Source organism: Gambusia affinis, linkage group LG04 (genome assembly GCF_019740435.1).
Source record: "Gambusia affinis linkage group LG04, SWU_Gaff_1.0, whole genome shotgun sequence".
Lineage (NCBI taxonomy): Eukaryota > Metazoa > Chordata > Actinopteri > Cyprinodontiformes > Poeciliidae > Gambusia > Gambusia affinis.
In genome coordinates this window covers 28,572,622-28,590,609 of record NC_057871.1, presented here as the reverse complement: position 1 = coordinate 28,590,609, position 17,988 = coordinate 28,572,622, and the positions used below count along the sequence as shown (strand labels likewise).

The window sequence follows — 17,988 nt, the reverse complement described above, 5'->3', positions numbered from 1 at the left end:
CTGTTTTCATTTCACTTCAAAAAATAAAACTGTTTCCCACATATACCTTAAACAGTCGCAGCGTTTAAAAAAAAAAATTAGATTATTAAAGGTGAACCAGCTGTCGGCCCGAGTGCCGAATGATACATTGGCCTGAGAGAGACATGAAAAGCCATGTGAACAAGCCAGGCTCCCATTAAGAACAGAGGGAACTTTATCCTGTGTGTTTGTTTGGCCAAATGGGCAGCAGAATCCAATGCAGCTATTCCCTAATGATGGCTGTTTGTGCAGGTAGTGTGTAATGGCTGAGCTGGAGACGGCTGCTGGCTCATGCTTGTTAGGCCGAGCCGAGTCTCCAGAGACTCGTCTGGCGGGGCTTAGCTTGCCGTTGGATCAGGAAGGCTATCTGTGACCGCCTTTGCTTTTCTTTTTTTTCTTTTTCTTATTGTTTTCCCTCCTGTAGCGGTCCATGGTGAGCTATCTGTCCAGTGCTCTCCTTCCTGACTGGATCTCCCTTTGTCTTTGCTTTCTCTTCGTTTCTTCAAGTATGCTCACATAACACGCTTCCGTTTAGTATGGATATTGTGTTCTACGAGCCGCCGCTGCCGCCGCGCTATTGATGGCTTTCCTAATGGCTGCCGATAGGTGCAGGGAGCCACTGGCACTGGGCCTCAGAGCGCAGCCCTCTTTTAATAAATCACAATCAGTCCTGTGCCATTACATCAATATTTTTGGTCAATTACTGTGAAGGTCAGGTGGGTGCAGCTTTGCACTATAAAAGCTCGTGGTATGCAGACGCAAGAGAAACATCTGGTGCTGCAAATGCAACAAACATAGAAACTAAGACGGGGTTAGGGGGAAACCAGCTCGCCACACCTGGATACCTGCAGGCGTCGCAGGAATTCGTTCTAATAGAACATCTGCACCTTCAAATCTACACAAAGAAACACACATGGCTTCTTCCCAGCTGTGAAATTGAAAAGCACCAACACACGCAAGGCGACGTGATGGTGTCCTTTCGCAGCCAAGGTGTAAAGCCTCCCCCTCCTCTGCCTTGCGCCATAAAAATGTATTCCCCAAAGTTTCAGTTTAATAAAGAATCCGAAAATGAAAATATTATTTTCCTGCAGGCTGATGGGAATTGTTGTTTAGCTCACGGCAGGCATCTAATATCTCCTGACACGGTGTGTGACCTGCCTGAACGCAATTGGTGTGTTCATCATATCCAGCTTAGCGGGGCTTGGTTCTCTGGAGAACAGAGGTGTTTGGTGATTTTATTTTATTTTTTTCTCATTTGGACGGCCGTTTGCTGCTTGTCTGCGATTCTCTTTCTTTATCCTCCTCCGTCACAACAAACTAGCCATTTTTCTTTCCTTCTTGTCATTTAGACTTTGGTTCCCTATCTGCTTCTGTTTCATTGTTTGATTTTTTTTATTCCTGTCATTTTGAGGCTTTGTTTGGTTTCATTTCTTCCCAAAACAGACAGGTTCACAACTGAACCAAAGCCACCACTAGCTGCGTTTCCATTGACCATATAATTGCACCATTTGGAATTGCAGAAATAAATTTGCTTAATGGAAACAAGACAATTTTGAAAAGACACTTTTTGATAAAACGTCTTTATGCTAGGATGAGGTTTTTTAGTTGTATCAAAATTTGTGTGTTTTTCAAAATTGCAATGGAAACACTTTTTTTGCATCAAGTGTCACATGATCAACAACCGCATGTTACTGCTGGTGGAAAAGACGAAGAAAACGACAGGAAGTGGTGAAGAAAATGACAGGAAGTGGTGAATAAAACGACAGGAAGTGGTGAAGAAAATGACAGGAAGTGGTAGCAGGGTTATGGTACGGCACGTTTTAGAATTAATTAGTGTGGACAAACCTGCTCGTCGGCTGGATTTTACTTTTGGCCTGAAAACAAAAGAATGAAATATAACCGTGAATCCTTTTCATTAACAATGCTGCATTAGCGCATTGACCATATAAATGTGGAATTTAAATTTGTTTAATGGAAACAGGATAGTTTTGAAACTATGCTTACTTTTTACTTTTCAGTAAAAAGTAAGCAGAGGTGTTTTGTTTTTTCCCCCAGTCAAATCAATCAATTTTATTTCACCAAATTTCAACGAAAATACTCTTTTTACATCAGATGGGTCACATGATCAACAACTGGATGTTGCAACTGGTGCAAACCCTGTAGAAGACAACAGGAAGTAGTCATAGGATGATGATGTAAAATGTTTAGCATGTGTGATTTTAACTGCTTCTCTTATTTAATGGAAACTCTGCAATTGCGAAAATGTGGGTGTTTTTTTACATTAGTAGACAAAGTTTTGCGCATCTTTGTAATGGAAACGCAGCTGCTGTCACACAAATTCCTGATAAAATAGAAAAATGACAAAGATGAAAATTCTATCAAGACACTGCATGTTGTTTTCTGTCTCATCACCAATGCCAGGAAAAAGAAAAAGCCAGCAAACAACACACACACACACACACACACGTAACAACTGGCAGATATTTCATTTTCACTCCAACATTCTCCCCCTTCCTCCCGCTCGGGGCTGCGGCCCTCTGAGGACGCCGCCGGCTGCCGTGTTTATTTGGGTCAGGAATCATCTCATGTACATGACACCTGGACAAAGTTGACAGACAGAGAAAGGAGATGAGGGCAGATGATGGAGCACGGCAACTCGGTCCCAGCAGACACACTCTGCTCTCGTCTTTCTCCCTCCTCTCACATCGCCTCTTTATTGCTTTCTAATGGGCCAGCTAACGTGCCGCAGAAGCCGGCTTTGCATGGAGAAAACAGGGAGTGTGATGTGATGGTAACTCTGGTGTTATTCCTGCAGTAGCTTTACACCTTTATGGAAACATAATTCAGGTTTCAGACGCCAGCAGCCTCCTTATTTCCAGTTTGTTCCCCCTTCTGGTCTCCCTCCGCGGCTCCTTCTTTCCTTCCTTCCTTCCTGGTGTACGCAGCTCATTTTCTGCCGCCGTGCTGCTCTAATGGACACCCTTAGGCTAGAGGCTTCCCAGCCAAGGCACATCCATCTTTTGGCGTGTCACACTCCTGCCTGGCAAAAAATCTTTGTGATGTGCAGTCCAATTTTTCTTCAGTAAATCAAATCTTCCTTCCTTCAGAGAGACGAATGCGTTCGGGTCGGAGCGTCGCAGAGAAAATCGATGCAAGCAAAATTGAAACAGTATGCCTCCGTATTGATCGGCGGGGAGGGATCGAAAAGCAACAGCTTTGTAACTGTTCAGCAGGACAGTCATCTGACCTGTAATGGACAAACTATTGATATCAGCATTTCTCTTATCTTGTGCTTTGTCACTTTTTTTTTTTTTTTTTACCAAGACAAAAAGGTTGATTTTTTCTGTTTAGCTAATAATGAAGAATAATATCATAAATATCTGATAAAAACACTGAGGAGAAATTTTCTCATGCCTTTTCAGTTTCTATTGTAGCAGTGTTGCTCCATATAAAGGGATATTTCTCAAAGAAGATGGTTACTCAATGTGACAGAGTGAGCAGCATTTTGTTTTATCAGTTAAGTCCATTGAACTCTACTATTCTGCTAAACAAATTTCTAGGTTTGGTAAATTATCCTTATAGTGACATTTTATAGTACAATAAAGTAACTGTTAATTTCAGTTGTAATGAAAATGTAACGTCAGATATAACAAATTGCAATTTGGTGCCTTGATATTGGGCCTCTGTCTCTTTAAGAAGCTCTGACTCTTTCTGAAACTCCGCCTTCAGGAAGTCATCACAACATGGCTCCTTTATTAACTCTCTAGCAACATTTTACCAATGTTTTTACTGAGAAGTAGTTTCTGTAATGTGGAGTTAATGAGCATAGTTTCACCAGGTGTTTGCTAATTGCTGCTGGCTAGTCTGAAGGAGCTGAGTGAGGGAGTAATTGGGGAAGAGCTGCTCTGTGAGGCAGAAGCTTGGACAATGCAGCTCCCAGAAGGATCTTCGTCCCCCAGGGGTTTTGCCCAGCTGAATGGTTGTGATGGGAGAATAAGGGATTTTTCAAACAAGCATGAAAGAATCAAAGCAAAACTCCAAGAATGTTTTGATAAAAGAGTAACATAAAATTTAAAAATGTCAATTTTACATAATATTGACATTTTTAAAACTATTTTAACTATTTTACATTTCTTCTGTGCATTTTTCAATCCCTGAAAGATTGAATGAATGGATTTGATAGTTCCAGAGTTATTTTTATTTATAATCAGGATATAAATTGTGGAAACGCACCAAACTGACCTTTTATTTCTATTTAACCAGAATGAAAGGGAAGAGTATAGAAACAGTTTATAAATGAAAACCAGGAAATTGGTACGGCTCTTTTTGGAACATTTACATTTTCAGATCTAAACTAAATCCTTCACTTCATTTAGTTAATCTATGCCTCAAAAACACCACCACACAAAAAGCCAAATTTAAAGATGCTCTCATCACAATTTGGGGATTTCTGGCTTCTTTAAAGTACTTCCCTGCTAATACAAACATTTCCAGATTGCAATTTTTCTAAAGACCTAGAACATAAGAACAGCATTCCAAATGGACTCTCTTGCTTTTCTGTTGTTCAGTTTTTTTGATGAGCAGAGCCAACATCACACCAGCTGTTCCAGACAGGACCTGCTGTAATACACTAATTTTGTTGGGGTTTTTTTTTTCGAAATTGTCAGTTTTTTTTCCCATTACCGTATTTTTCAGACTATAAGTTGCTCATATATGCTATATATATATATATATATATATATATATATATATATATATATATATATATATATATATATATATATATATATATATATATATATATATATATATATATATATATATATATATTCAATTTTTTTCAAAAAAATTGTAGGTGCAGCTTATAGTGTGGTGTGCTCTATAGTCTGAAAATACGGTGAGTGAATTCATTCATTCACTCTGCTCAATTTTAGCATCAATGGAAACGCAGCCAATGATACTGAGAACAGCCGCATTAAATCCAACCGAGCTATTGATCCCAATCAATAACCGATTTCTTTGTGCATGTCTGATACAAATGGAACATGTTAACACTGGTTCCCCAACAAGTGTTTTAATATTCTCTCACTTCTGGTTTCGGCTCAAACCCAAACGACGTCACGGGGCCGGCTGTGCTGCAGCGAGGCCGTTTGTGTCACATCGCCTAGTATTTTGCTATATTAATGATTGCATGAGAAGCTCGAGCAGCAAGAATAATTTCCACTTGTATCCTCCTGTTGCAGACTTAAATCAAAATTATGGTGCATAATATTGAAAGTAATGCATGTGCTAAAGTCGTGGTCTGCTCAGTGTCTGCGCCGGGCCCCGTGAGTGTTTTATGGACGTGCTGTACATTACGTCTGCGCCGGTACTCTGGACTCGCAGCTGAAAAAGGAAATGGGACTCTGGCATGTCAGCGGAGAATATAACCATAGGAAACAAGAGCATAACAGTTTAGGAAACACGGGCCCTCGGCTGTGCCGTGACACGAGGGGGCGCGGGGAAAGGTGAGGAGAAGGGAGAGGATGGATGACACGCAGAAAGAGAGAGGAAATGATCCGACTCAGAAGAATGAAGACGGGGAAGATGGCACTAACACTTTAGTACAACTGCTTCTTTTTTAAGATTAAGTATTTTTTTGGTTAATAACCACATTACAAAAAAGTTAAGCAAAATAAAATACTACTTCTGTCAGGAGAGTTCCACAGAACATTATTTAAAATGGTAAAAACTTTTGTTTCTGTTGGCATGTAACCACTTTTACTTTTAAAGGGACACTACTATGACTTCCCCTGGTATGAGGTACTAATTTATATCATATTCAAGTAACTGTTACCTTTAGTTATTAGAAAAAATTTTGTAAATATCAAAAATGACTTTAAAGAACTTAATTCGACATCTTGAAATTGGGTCACTGTCTCTTTAAGAAACTCCTGCTCCTTCTAAAACTCCGCCTTGAGGAAGTAAGCACAACATGGCTCCTCTATTAACCTGTTAACAACGATTTTCTGAGCACTTCACTGAGGAGTAGCTTCTGTAATGTTTGCTAATTGCTGCTGGCTAGTCTGAAGGAACTGAGTTGGGGAGTTGCAGAAGAGGGCGGAAGCTTGGAAACTACAGCTCCATGGAGCTTTGTCCTTGCAGGCGGTGCTTGGTCCATCCAGCTTTTTGGGACAGCTGAATGGTTGCCACGGGAGACTAAAGGATGTTTATGATGAGGGAGTAACATTGCAGTATGATCCAAAGTTCCAAAAAGTTGATTTTATGCTTTAAACAGCAGTAAAGTACTGCTGTTTAAAGCAGAAGTAGATGAACTTTTTATGAAAGTGGAGGAAGTCAGAGATTCCACCATCACTGAGGACATAGAGGGACTAGAAATGAAGTTGTGAGTTTGCTTAAATTAGGTCAGATTGCCTGTTGATTCTAAACTAGATCATCCTCCAAATTAGCTCCATTTCTCTGACTGGAAATGGCCTTTTGGTTTTCTTCTAAACACCAGCAGTCTAAACACAAATGTAGGCCGCCGTTCTGAGGCCCAGCAGCTGTGGCCGACTACCAGAAGGTTGTTTCCTCTGGTCTCCACGCTGGCTACTTGAAAACCATTTAGCCGGAGCTCAAGTTGTGATCATTCATCTGCTTTGATGCAGCCGTAAACACAAACGGAGCATAAATGGGTCCCGGTCCCTTTCCTATCTCACAGACGTCTTCTGCACCAGAGTCCTTGAATGGGTTTCATGCACACCCCTCCTGTTCATTAATCATTCACTTTGACGTGCGTCTGGGACTAGAAAAAGTTGTGACTCGAACAAAAAGGATGTTCTTTAAATCTCCGGGGAGACCATCACAAGTTTGACAGATGTGCGTTCCACGGGTTCCATAAAATAACATGCCACAAGGGCCCCACCATGCGGTCTGGCTCATGGCTATGAATTAGAATATAGCCTCAATAATAACATTTACATCCACTGTATATACAGTACGGTGGCGGGGCCTGCGAGGAATAGCAACAAAGTGTCACGGTGAAACATATTAACAGCTGATGATGTCCATATGTTAGCACGGCTAAGTGTTGCAGCATATTCTGAGATTTAAAAAATGACTCTTGGCAGCCAATTTATAAAAATGACTACGAAGGGAAAGTGGTTCATTTGAGGTTGGATCTTTTAATCCTCACAGAAGCAGCGGCTTGTAGGGTTTATTTGATGCATAAATTTAAATTCTTAAGAAGAAGAAGAAGACCTGAGTCTGTGGCGCAGATTGTTGTTGTAATAAAAGGCCGAAACACCCAGTAGGGGAGCAGGTGTTTGTCCCCAACCAACAGGACATGTTGGTTGAACCTGAGAGAGACATGAAAAGCCATGTGAACAAGCCAGGCTCCCATTAAGAACAGAGGGAACTTTATCCTGTGAGTTTGGCCAAATGGGCAGCAGAATCCAATGCAGCTATTCCCTAATGACGGCTGTTTGTGCAGGTAGTGTGTAATGGCTGAGCTGGAGACGGCTGCTGGCTCATGCTTGTTAGGCCGAGCCTAATATGATGAGCTTTCATCATATTATGATGATCTCAAATCAAACATACCTGGAGTGTTGCCTTGACTCTATCATGAATGTTTGAGAAATCCTTTGATCTCCCATGGCAACCAATCAGCTGTGCAAAATGCCTGGATGGACCTAGCCCCGCCTTCAAGACAAAGCCCCTCCTCAGTTGCAGTATAAAAGCTGCTGCCTCACAGAGCATCCCTCCTCTGCGACTCCCCCATTCAGCTCCTTCAGACTAGCCAGCAGCAATTAGCAAACACCACTTGGTGGAACTGCACAATTGCTGAGCTCTTTATAGGAGCTACTTCTCAGAGCATCGCTGGTAAAACGTTATTAGAGGGTCAGTAGAGGAGCCATGTTGTGATGATTTCCTGGAGGTGGAGTTTCAGAGCAGGAGTTTTAAAGAGACAGGGGCCAATTTAAAGGTGTTCAGTTACAAAGTGATATTTTTTTTAAAGGCGTATCTGATATTTATAGTATTTGTATAGTTATTATAAAAATACAATAGTTACTTGTTCTATAAAATGCCACTTTGTGCCTGGAAAATAGATAAGACTGCCCTTTTAAAGTCCAAATATCAGTTCATGACAGTTTTGGAGAGGCCTAGTCAAAGCCAAATCAGAGATTCAGGTCATCAGACAGTCAGATAGTTTTTTTTCAGTGATCTGAAACATAAATTTTTAAGACATCAAGAACACATGAATCTCTAAAGGAGCACACTGTTTCCCCAGAACCTCCAGTGTGTTGTAGCTTGGTCTCCTTGCTTCCTGTTATCTATTGGTCCGTTCTCCTCTCCATTACACCTGGAGTTGTAATGGAACATTGGTGATGAAGCATGGAAGCATGCCTCTCATCCCCCCAAAAATAGAAAAAGACCAGTTACACCATCACACCTCCACGCTTCACCGCCAGCCGGGATTCTGCAGCTACTATCAGATTTATGAGTTTCATATTGCCTTAAAGTATATGGCTCGGTGGAACAAGGTCACAATAAAGGGTTGCTGATCAATATCTGAATGAAAAGTCGTTTGGGAAGTTTTTAGAGCTCTCTTTTTTTCCTTCTCTTTCTCTTTTCCGCCTGGATGCAATACGTGGCCGGTATCGATTGTTCAGGGCCAGTAGTTAGTCAAAGGCTATCTCCTTTGACTAACCCCTTTGCAGCATGTCAGCGCCCCCCCTCTCCTTCCTCTTGATAGATTGGTATGCTTCCAGCCATTGTAATTACACCATGAGACCAGCAGGTCATTTATTTTTGCTACTTTCAACATTACGGGGGAAAAAAAAGAGCGAGAGAAAGGGGGTGCGGAGGGAATCACCTTTATCTTTAGAACCCAGCACTTTGTTCTGCAGCTAACTCGGAAATGTCCACACAGAAAAGTCACATGCGTAGCATTATGATGATCGTCTTTTAGTCGTTCATCTTCAGCTTGTGTTCTGGATTTGCTTTAGATGGACCCGTCTGTGTATTTGGGGTCAGGTTCAGCTCCAAGTGTACAAAGCCGGTTCAAGTTTTATCCAGTTGCTGAATAAAATCAAAATTCCCCACCCCCTTTTTTTTTCCTTTGAAAACCCCCCCAAAATTTAAACTGCTACTAATCTTCAATTCACTACATTATTAAAGTTTAAATTGAGTTAATATTCTTACTGAGTGTTATTTTCAGGCACTTTGCAGTTCGCTTGGATGAGAGTATCATAGAATCCATTCAATTCCATTGAACATCAGAGCTTTAGGGAGATTAAATTTTTTTTTAACATTCCTCCACGTTTGGTTTGAAAACTGGGATCTTCAGACAGAAACATTCTTCCCCTCTACCCAGTCTTATCTGACCTTCAGCACCGCTTACCTTTCCGGCCGTAGTCTGTGGTAGCGTAGTGTAGCGGTTCTAGATTTGTCACAGGATTCAAGATCAGCTCTGAAAGCTAGAGGTCAGAGGAATATTGCAATGGGCCGGTAATGGCAGAATTATGCAACCCCGGTCTTGCGGATGGCCTCATTACCTCGCCGCGCCGGTGATGAATGGCCTCGCATGCTTGTTGTCAAAATCACGGGAAAAATGTGTCTCCATCAAAAATACAAATGGCGTCCGTCGACCGGCGCGATGGAAATCTGTCAACAACGCTTCGCTTTCCCCCGGAAAGAAAACCGTCCGACACAACATCTATCCCCTCCCTCTCATATAATCAGATATAATTACTGTTTAATGGTCTGCTTTTGTTGTAAGATCTACACTCAGTATAATCACCGCTAATTGGAAACTTCATGCAAAGGTAATTAGGCCTTTGATGGGCGTTATTTCATTTGGGAGCACAACTCTGTGGGAGGACCCGAGTCTGGACCAGCTGCTGAGGAGGCAGAGCGGCAGAATGAAACTTTCTCTTTTTTTTTTTTAACTTCTATTGTTTTCTGAGAAATGTTAATCAATTTGATTTAATTGAAAACTGTAGGTAGCTGGGTTCACGTGGACCTTATACTGCGCAAATTGAAATTATGAAAATAAATTCGCTTAATGGAAGCGTGGCAATTTCTGAAAAACTTGCGTTATTTGACAAGAAGGTTTTTGTGCTAGGATGATGTAAATGTGTATTTCAATGGATCAATCAGACGTCACGACAACAGGAAGTGGTAGGAAGATGACGTCGAGGCATGTTTTTTAATAAAATTATTCTTGAGATTTTAACTGCATATTTTAATTTTAATATAATCACTGCAGCTTCAAGTGAACTTTGAGTTATTCAAAGTAGAGCAGCTCGTTGCCGTTACTCTACAAGACTTAGAAAAATACCTGAGATGTCAGGACGACTTTCTGTTGAAGACGGATTAATCTACTCAACACTTGTTTTTCAGAAATACCGTTTACCTGTGATTTTATTTCAAAAATATGTTTTGTCAAAATACACATTTTCATTTTACTAGACACACTACCAAAAAGAGATGGATTTTACCAAAAGTTAGAAGTAAGGTTCAGAAAAGAGCCGAGTTGTTCTGTGGTGCGCAACTCTGGAAATTAATGCCAATTGTTTTGTTTAATAACAACATAAAAATATGATGTAAAGATGTAATGAAGTGATGCGTGGCCATCTGCTGGATTGAGCATCCTAAATAAACAAAACTAAACTGTGAAATTTTTATTTATTTATTTTTTTCAACTTCAGCGGAATATCAAAGTTTTGCGCACATTTGCCATGGAAACGCAGCGGGTGAACATGTTGCAGTTTCAGCTTTAGGCGTCCTTGTTTTTAGTTGCATCTTCCATAAAAACAGATTCCCCATATCAGTAATTTTCATGCAGTGCTGCTATCATTTTGTTAAATATTGGATCTACCTTTGCTTTTAGGTCGAAAATGAGAAATGGACTCATTAAATAAGTTGCTCCTCTGATTAACAGAGAGGACGCGGGGGCAAAGATGGAAACGCTTCCTCCTCTCTGACCCCAGGATCACCTCGGCTGAATCTTGTAAACAACATTAGCTGAGGTGAATTAACTCATGTAGATGGGCTCCTGCTCACCTCGTTGGAGTAGGAAGGATAGGCATTAGCGCACACGCTGAAAATCACTCCCCCCCCCCAAACCCCCTGCACAACTTAATCACGCCAAAGCGTTTCAGCGGGACGGTTGTTTGGTCCCGTTTTCATTTTAATTTGAGCCCAGAGATCAGACTGAAGCCATCACTGCCACGGTTTTGACAAAGAGCCAGCGCTCCGGCTTCCCGGCTCCTCAACATGACAAATCCCCGGTCGGCCACTGCACCCGTTTCTTCTAAACACATGGTTTATGCAAATCAAAGCAAAATTATCTTTGGGGGGTTGGTGGGAGATATAGCGGCAACGTTTGAGCGATTTGAGGGCTGCCAGTAGAAACTGGCATTAATATCAAATAAGCAGGAAGGTAAAATCTCCGGCGCATATGCAGCTCTCAATGACTGTGCCCAAATTAATTTAGCAGAAAGGTTATGAATGGCTGTTTGTGCCAAAGTGCAGCCGCTTGTGGTGATATATGAAAGCCTATCCGCTTTGCATGTCCTGTTCGGCATGATAAAGGTCATGTTATCACGTACGCGCCGGCAACGCTGCCGAAACAGAATCAGCCATAACTTTAAAACCGTACATGCGATTCTGAGGGTCCCTCTGTTGCCAAGGCGACCAGTCAAATCATGTCCCTGAAGCTCCGGTATCGAGATGTCTGCAACAGAACCCATCAGCTCATTGTTGAATGCAGCTGTGCTGTTTTTGTACTTCTCACATTAAAAACTTTACATGGTACTTATAGATACTGCAGTAAAACAACTTTCTAGAATAAGGACAATAATAATAATAAAAAAAGTTACAACTGTGAAAAGATAAGATTTTTATAAATAAAAGAAGTTAAAAAATCTGTTCGGCTTGTCAGGTTAAAACAGTTTACTGGACGATAAATTGTCCCAGAATTTATCGCGATAAATGATAATATTGTTGCTCTAAGACCATCTTTAAGTAACAGAACAGCATAATAATGCATTGTCAAAGATTAATAAAGTTTAATTTCACTAGAGACATTTTAAAAATCCAAAATAAATAAGCAAAATAACAGAAACAATAAGATGAATTATGAAATCCAGACTGAAGACATTTGTCATCCAGTTTTTAGTAGAAAGAAAGATAAAAACGTGCAAATGGAAAATTTTGAGCAGCTTTTAATTTATCACGTGATTTGATTGATTGATTGATTGATTGATTTTATTGCGACAGACTGCTGGCTGCTGTACTTTCATGGTTGAACTCATCCCCTGTGCTCCATCATACCTGATGGATGGAGTGAGCCTTTTAATCCAACATGGTTCTCTACATTATGTCCAAATGTCTGTTTTGATTTTAGCAATTCAAAAGACTTTGTCGTAAAATGATCGACCAAAGTTATTTCACTTTTTTCCTTTCTGGGGACGAGAATAGAGCGAATAATTCCTCCTCTTGGTGACCTTCCGAGCAAATAGTTTTTGTTCTGTTTTTCTTGAAATGTCATGAACTTTGACCTTCACAACGGCGGTCTGTAGAGTCTAATATGTAGCTGACCTTATGCTTACCTTATCTGACCAGATGGGACGATATTGGGTTGACGAGGACGAGATGGCCTGCCAGCAATATATTCAAAAACATTTTTTTGTTCTTTGATATTGAGAAAAGGTTTCACAAATCGAAGGCTGATGTGTAACTGACCAGTTATCAGCTCAGCTCGTTTAATTTTATGTTGTCTCTAGCAGCTTTAGCTCATGTTTTGTGATTTTTAAAAAATCTTAAGCTAGGTTTTAAAGAACCAATCTAGTAGTTTTGGAACTAGAGAATAAAGCAGTGCAGACTCACTTGCACTGGTAGAACGTTAGCCAGTGTCTCAATAATCACGATTCTTTAGAATAACCTTTTTTAATTTTGTCCGTTTTTTTCTTTAACAGCAAACTGTTAAAAAGAAAAAAGACCCACCTCACAAGTGATTTAAACATTGGGAAGGCTTCTCTGTCTACACTCACTCAGCAGGTCTTGTTTTTTGTTGAAATCTATATATATATTTTTTTTTGTCATCCTTCATTCTACTAATTAAATGCGACCACAATCAGACTTCTTTGTGAACAGTTTACGACCCCAAAGCGAAGAAGAGCGTTGACGTCGAGCCTCTGGAATGTAGCTCGCAAGTCAGCGGGGACTGCCCGTTACCTAGCAACCCCAGCGGCGCTCCAACACGATTGCACAGCTGATTGCCACTGTACAATGGCTGCTGGAAAAGACAAGAGTTTTGTTGTTGACTTACCAACCAGAAACCGTTCCTCCTGTTGGTTGTACAGGAGGCTCCACTTCTGCTTATCAAAGATGTTCCATTTTATGTGGGAGTGTAAGCGTTGAGTTGGGAGGGGGGGCGTGGCCAGCAGCAACTTATTTAGATTTAAAGTGACATGATGCCCTAGAACCAGCTCACTCTGAAAGGAGCTTAAAATAGACTAAAATCTCTTTTAGCAAAAAATGAATTTGTGCAAAAAATGTGATGAATATATTTTGTATGGACCTACATTAACCTGTTCAGGAACACATAGTAGGCCACCTTTAAAAGTAACTTCCCCATTATGATTTAATTCATTGAATAAACCTGCATTCATCAACAGCCCCCCTCACCTCTCCCCTCTTCACCAGACACCATTTATGACCCGACTAATTACTAATTACACAAGTGGCTGGCGTGAGCTGGAACACAAACGCCGGGCCCTTTTGTTATTTTAATAGTTGTTATTTTGAAGAATAGTACATCTATAAATTGTACTGAGGAATCCCTGAGCTCTGAATAATTTATTATCTTTGTGGAAACACACTGGGGGTTGTGGAGCGCTGGCCGTTCTTATTTATTTATTTATTTTTAACGGCGGTTTCCTCTCATGGGGGGGGTTGATGAGCGGATATCTCTTGCTGTCGTCCACCTCTGCTGGCACCTCATCATTAGGACTTCCTCTGTTGCCTGGTCTCAGCCAGCTGGATGAATAAAGCTGGCAGAGGTGATACTCCCTCTCCCACCCCCCTTCCAACTCCCATCACCCCCTGCAACTAATTACTCCACCCTGATGGATTATTGTGCATTGTGCGAGTCCGACATTTCCCCACCTCGTGCGAGGCGATGCGAGCGCCGCCTCAGTTCGGAGCCACTCTGTGCTCGGCCTCGATAATTATTTTCATAGATGAATACCGACGGTGGGCAGGATGATGAATTGGCTGTTTGCATTCTCAGACTATCGCAGACGAACACGGAGCACCGTCTTTGTCACCGAGCAGAAATCTGGTCCTGCGCACACCTCTGCACTCCCTCAGCCTCTGTGCCTCCTTCCACTTAACATACAAGCTTTACTTTTCCTTTTGGGCCCTCCGTTTTGTTTAGATTTTGATTAATCAGGCAGACAGGTTTAGAATATTTTCATTTTCTGGCCTAAAGCTGCTCTCGGTTTGATCATTTTGTAGCTGCGTTTCCATTACAAATGTATCCACAACTTTTTCTGCTAATGTCAGAAAAACACAATTTCATGTTTCCGTTGAATTAGAAATGGAATTCATAATCGGATTGAAGCTGTCCTGTTGAGAAAATTAACAGTTCACATCTTCTTGCTTCCCTGAATAAAACTGACGTTTTACAAATCATCCTCATATTGAAATTACATTCTGAGCCCCGATATTCAGCCCTCAATGTAACATACAGTGAACCTTAGAGCTTTTTATTTTTCTGACTTCACAGATGGTTTTAAATATACGTATACACCCTTCTCATTCTTCCTCTTTCCTCTGCTCCTCTTGAGGGGTCGCCATGGTGAATCATCCTGTCTCCTCCTCACCAGATTCTTTGCATTTTCAAATGTTACACTAAACTCCTCCATAACCTTCTTCACTACAGGAATGTTCTTCTTTCTGCTTGACCTCTTAATTACATAAAAGAGTCTCGTCGATTAACAGGTGTCGGTGAAGCCACAAAGACCAATGAAATCCTTTCCTGACTCATAATGAAATTCCATACTTGAGGGAAAATCTTTTTTTATTTTTCTTGGAACACAAATATGTATTTTTATTTTTAATGTAGCAAGTATTAAAATGCATCTGTTTGCATGTTTAATTAATACTAAAATGTACTTGCTACAGATATTTGATATTTTAAAACAACTTTGAACAGAATCATTATTTAGCAGAGGTCAGCCCTGATCAGCTCCTTCAGACTAGCCAGCAGCAATTAGCAAACACCTGGTGGAACTGCTGTGCACATTATAGGAGCTACTTCTCAGAGCAATGCTGTTAAAAATGTTGTTAAAGGGTTAATAGAGGAGCCATGTTGTGACGACTTCCTGAAGGTGGAGTTTCAGAAAGAGCTGGAGTTTCTTAGACAGAGGCTCAATTTCAACACTTTAAGCTACAAAGTCAAATTTCTTTTAAGTCATATTTGATATATGTAGCATTTTATTAACAACTGAAGCCAACGTAGTATCACTTTAAGGCATAATCAAGTAACTATGTGGTTGCAAAACACGTCATACTTCCCCTTTAACAGATACACAACTAAACAGGCTAGGAGACTTGAATATTCATCCTTCCTAACCTTGACTGTGTCATTTGGTGAAAGTTTGTGGGAACAAAATACATTTAAAACATTTCTACATCAAAGTTTAATCGTATTTTGTCAGCTGTTGAAAGTCTAATGAATATCATTTTTACCTTTCAGAACAGACAAGTGATAAGAAAGCTTGTGCAATCCCAAGTCTTTCCCCTTCCTGAGAGCCTTTTCCTGCTGACTAACTGGTTAAAAATGGATATCTAAGCTGCAAGTAAAAATTGTGGCCACAGACATTGATTAATATTTGTAGTGCAAGCCGACCCCCCCTCCACACCCACCTCCCTCTCTTCCTCCATGTCAGTAATGGCCTTCTCCTTCTCCTGCCGGCCATGAATCCTGACAAGAGGTGTCCTGCTGGGCTCCAAATGAGCCCAGAATGGAAGCGCGTGCCACAAACGCTTGTGGGAAATGACCACGGTGTCGTGTGTTCACTCAACTGTGATGGTGCCCACTCACTCAGTCCGTCTCCTCGGAAACAGCCGGAGGGTGGAAGATGGGGAGGGGAGGGACTCCTTTACCTCAGAGATGGAGATGGAGTCATTGCCAAAAGCCAAGGGCTGCAATGGCTCGCCATCCCAGCATGCACAGGGTGAATGTTTTTGAAGATAGGATCCTGAGGGTTGTGAGGAGAAAAAAAAAAATGGGGGAGAAAAAAAAAAGTCCAAACACAATGCAGGCTTTATGCATGCCTGTTCCGACCAAGTGCTAATGCCGAGTCCGCTATACCATGCTGGCTGGTAATTGCTAACACATGTGCAACCTCTGTCTCGCTGCAGCCGGCCGAGGGAGTTCTGGCGCCTGGACTACTGGGAGGACGATTTAAGGAGACGAAGGCGCTTCATCAGGAACCCGTTTGGATCCAGTCACTCGGAAGCGGCGCTCAAAGCGGCTGGCGAACACGGTCAGTCCAGCTTCTCTACTTCTGAATTTACTGTGCGCTCTTGTCCCCCCACACCCTCCCCCCCCTTCCACCGCATCGCAACGAGGTACCAGCTAATAAAGATTAGTCCCTCTTGTTGCAATAAAAGATTTATTGTTCCACAACACACAGTAAAACACCCACATGTGAATTTCACATAAATTAAGCCTACTCTCGAGTTCGCCTAATTCACTGGATTATGAATCATCGAGTGTTAGAATGGAAGGAGTTTGTTTACCCACTTGCTGCGGCTGCATAGCGACAGCTGATACCGATGGTTAGTAGAAATCTCTCTCCCTGCTCTGTTTATTTCCCGTCTAAATAAAGGTTATATTGGGACGCCCTCCACCTGCCCCGCCCCTTTCCGTTGTCGGATTCGTCACCTTAGCCTGGAGCAAATCTCCGTGTTTAGCTGCAGCATTTGGAAGAGGTGTGAAAGCTCTTAAAACAATTTGATCTTTTATTTATTTATTTATTTTCTGTAGCATTAACTCGCACAGAAAAGCTGAGAAAATCTCACCTTTGCTTTTGGCCGCATTTACTGAGGTGGAAAAACATCCACCATCAAGAAGCAATTCCACCATAATGTCGCCCCCGACAACCGAACACAGCACTCAGCCTTGACTTTGTGTTTTCCTTTTCATTGTGGTTATGATGCAACATGGAGGCAAATTTTTTTTTTAGCCACTGTCCAAGACGGGAAAAACTACAGATTAAATTTAGGTTTTTTGTAGGACCAAATCTAGTTACCTTAGTTTTGTTGGGGTTAAGATGCACTGCAAAACCATAAAATCTTACCAAGTATTTTTGCTCTAGTTTCTAGTGCAAATATCTCAGGTACTCGTAAGACAAAACTAAGTTTTATCTAACATTTCAGCAAGAGTTAGGAACTTGTTTTGACTGAGTTATGCCTTATTATTGATTAAATTGGTCTAGTTCCATTGGTAGAATATTTCACTTAAACCATGGAAAAATGTTATGATGCTTTATAATCAATGCCAAGTAATTATTCTCTTTAAACAAGCTTTTATTTGATGCTGAAAAGTTTTTTGGAAGTTAGTTTTGTCTTATTTCAAGATATCTGTACTTGAAACTAGACCACCATTGTTTGGTAAGATTTTGTTTTTGCAGTGTAAAAAAAACACACACACACGCACGCTGTGTGGGTGTGTGTATAGAGTATAGCAAGATTTATTGGCATTATTAGGTAAATGCATAAAATGTATTATTAAAAAATATCACATGTTTTATTTATATTTAGATATCTTTTTTTTTTCCTTTTGTTTACTTAAAGAGCCCCAATTTCCAGTTAATTCCCAAGAAAATCCACATCAGTTCCCACAACGTTCATGTGAAGTTCTCGGTTTGGAACGTTTCCAAACCGACCCAGCTACAGTTTCTGAAACTTCTC

At 41.0% G+C, this 17,988-nt stretch overlaps 1 protein-coding gene across 1 annotated transcript in view; it reads left to right on the top strand.

The window, feature by feature from the left end:
- The window catches only part of lrba (LPS responsive beige-like anchor protein), a 218,394-nt gene that overhangs the window by 108,818 nt on the left and 91,588 nt on the right, over positions 1-17,988 (top strand). Inside the window, exon 40 of the mRNA XM_044113800.1 lies at positions 16,435-16,559. Within this exon, the coding sequence (XP_043969735.1) occupies positions 16,435-16,559 (125 nt within the window). The remainder of the gene's footprint in view (positions 1-16,434; positions 16,560-17,988) is intronic.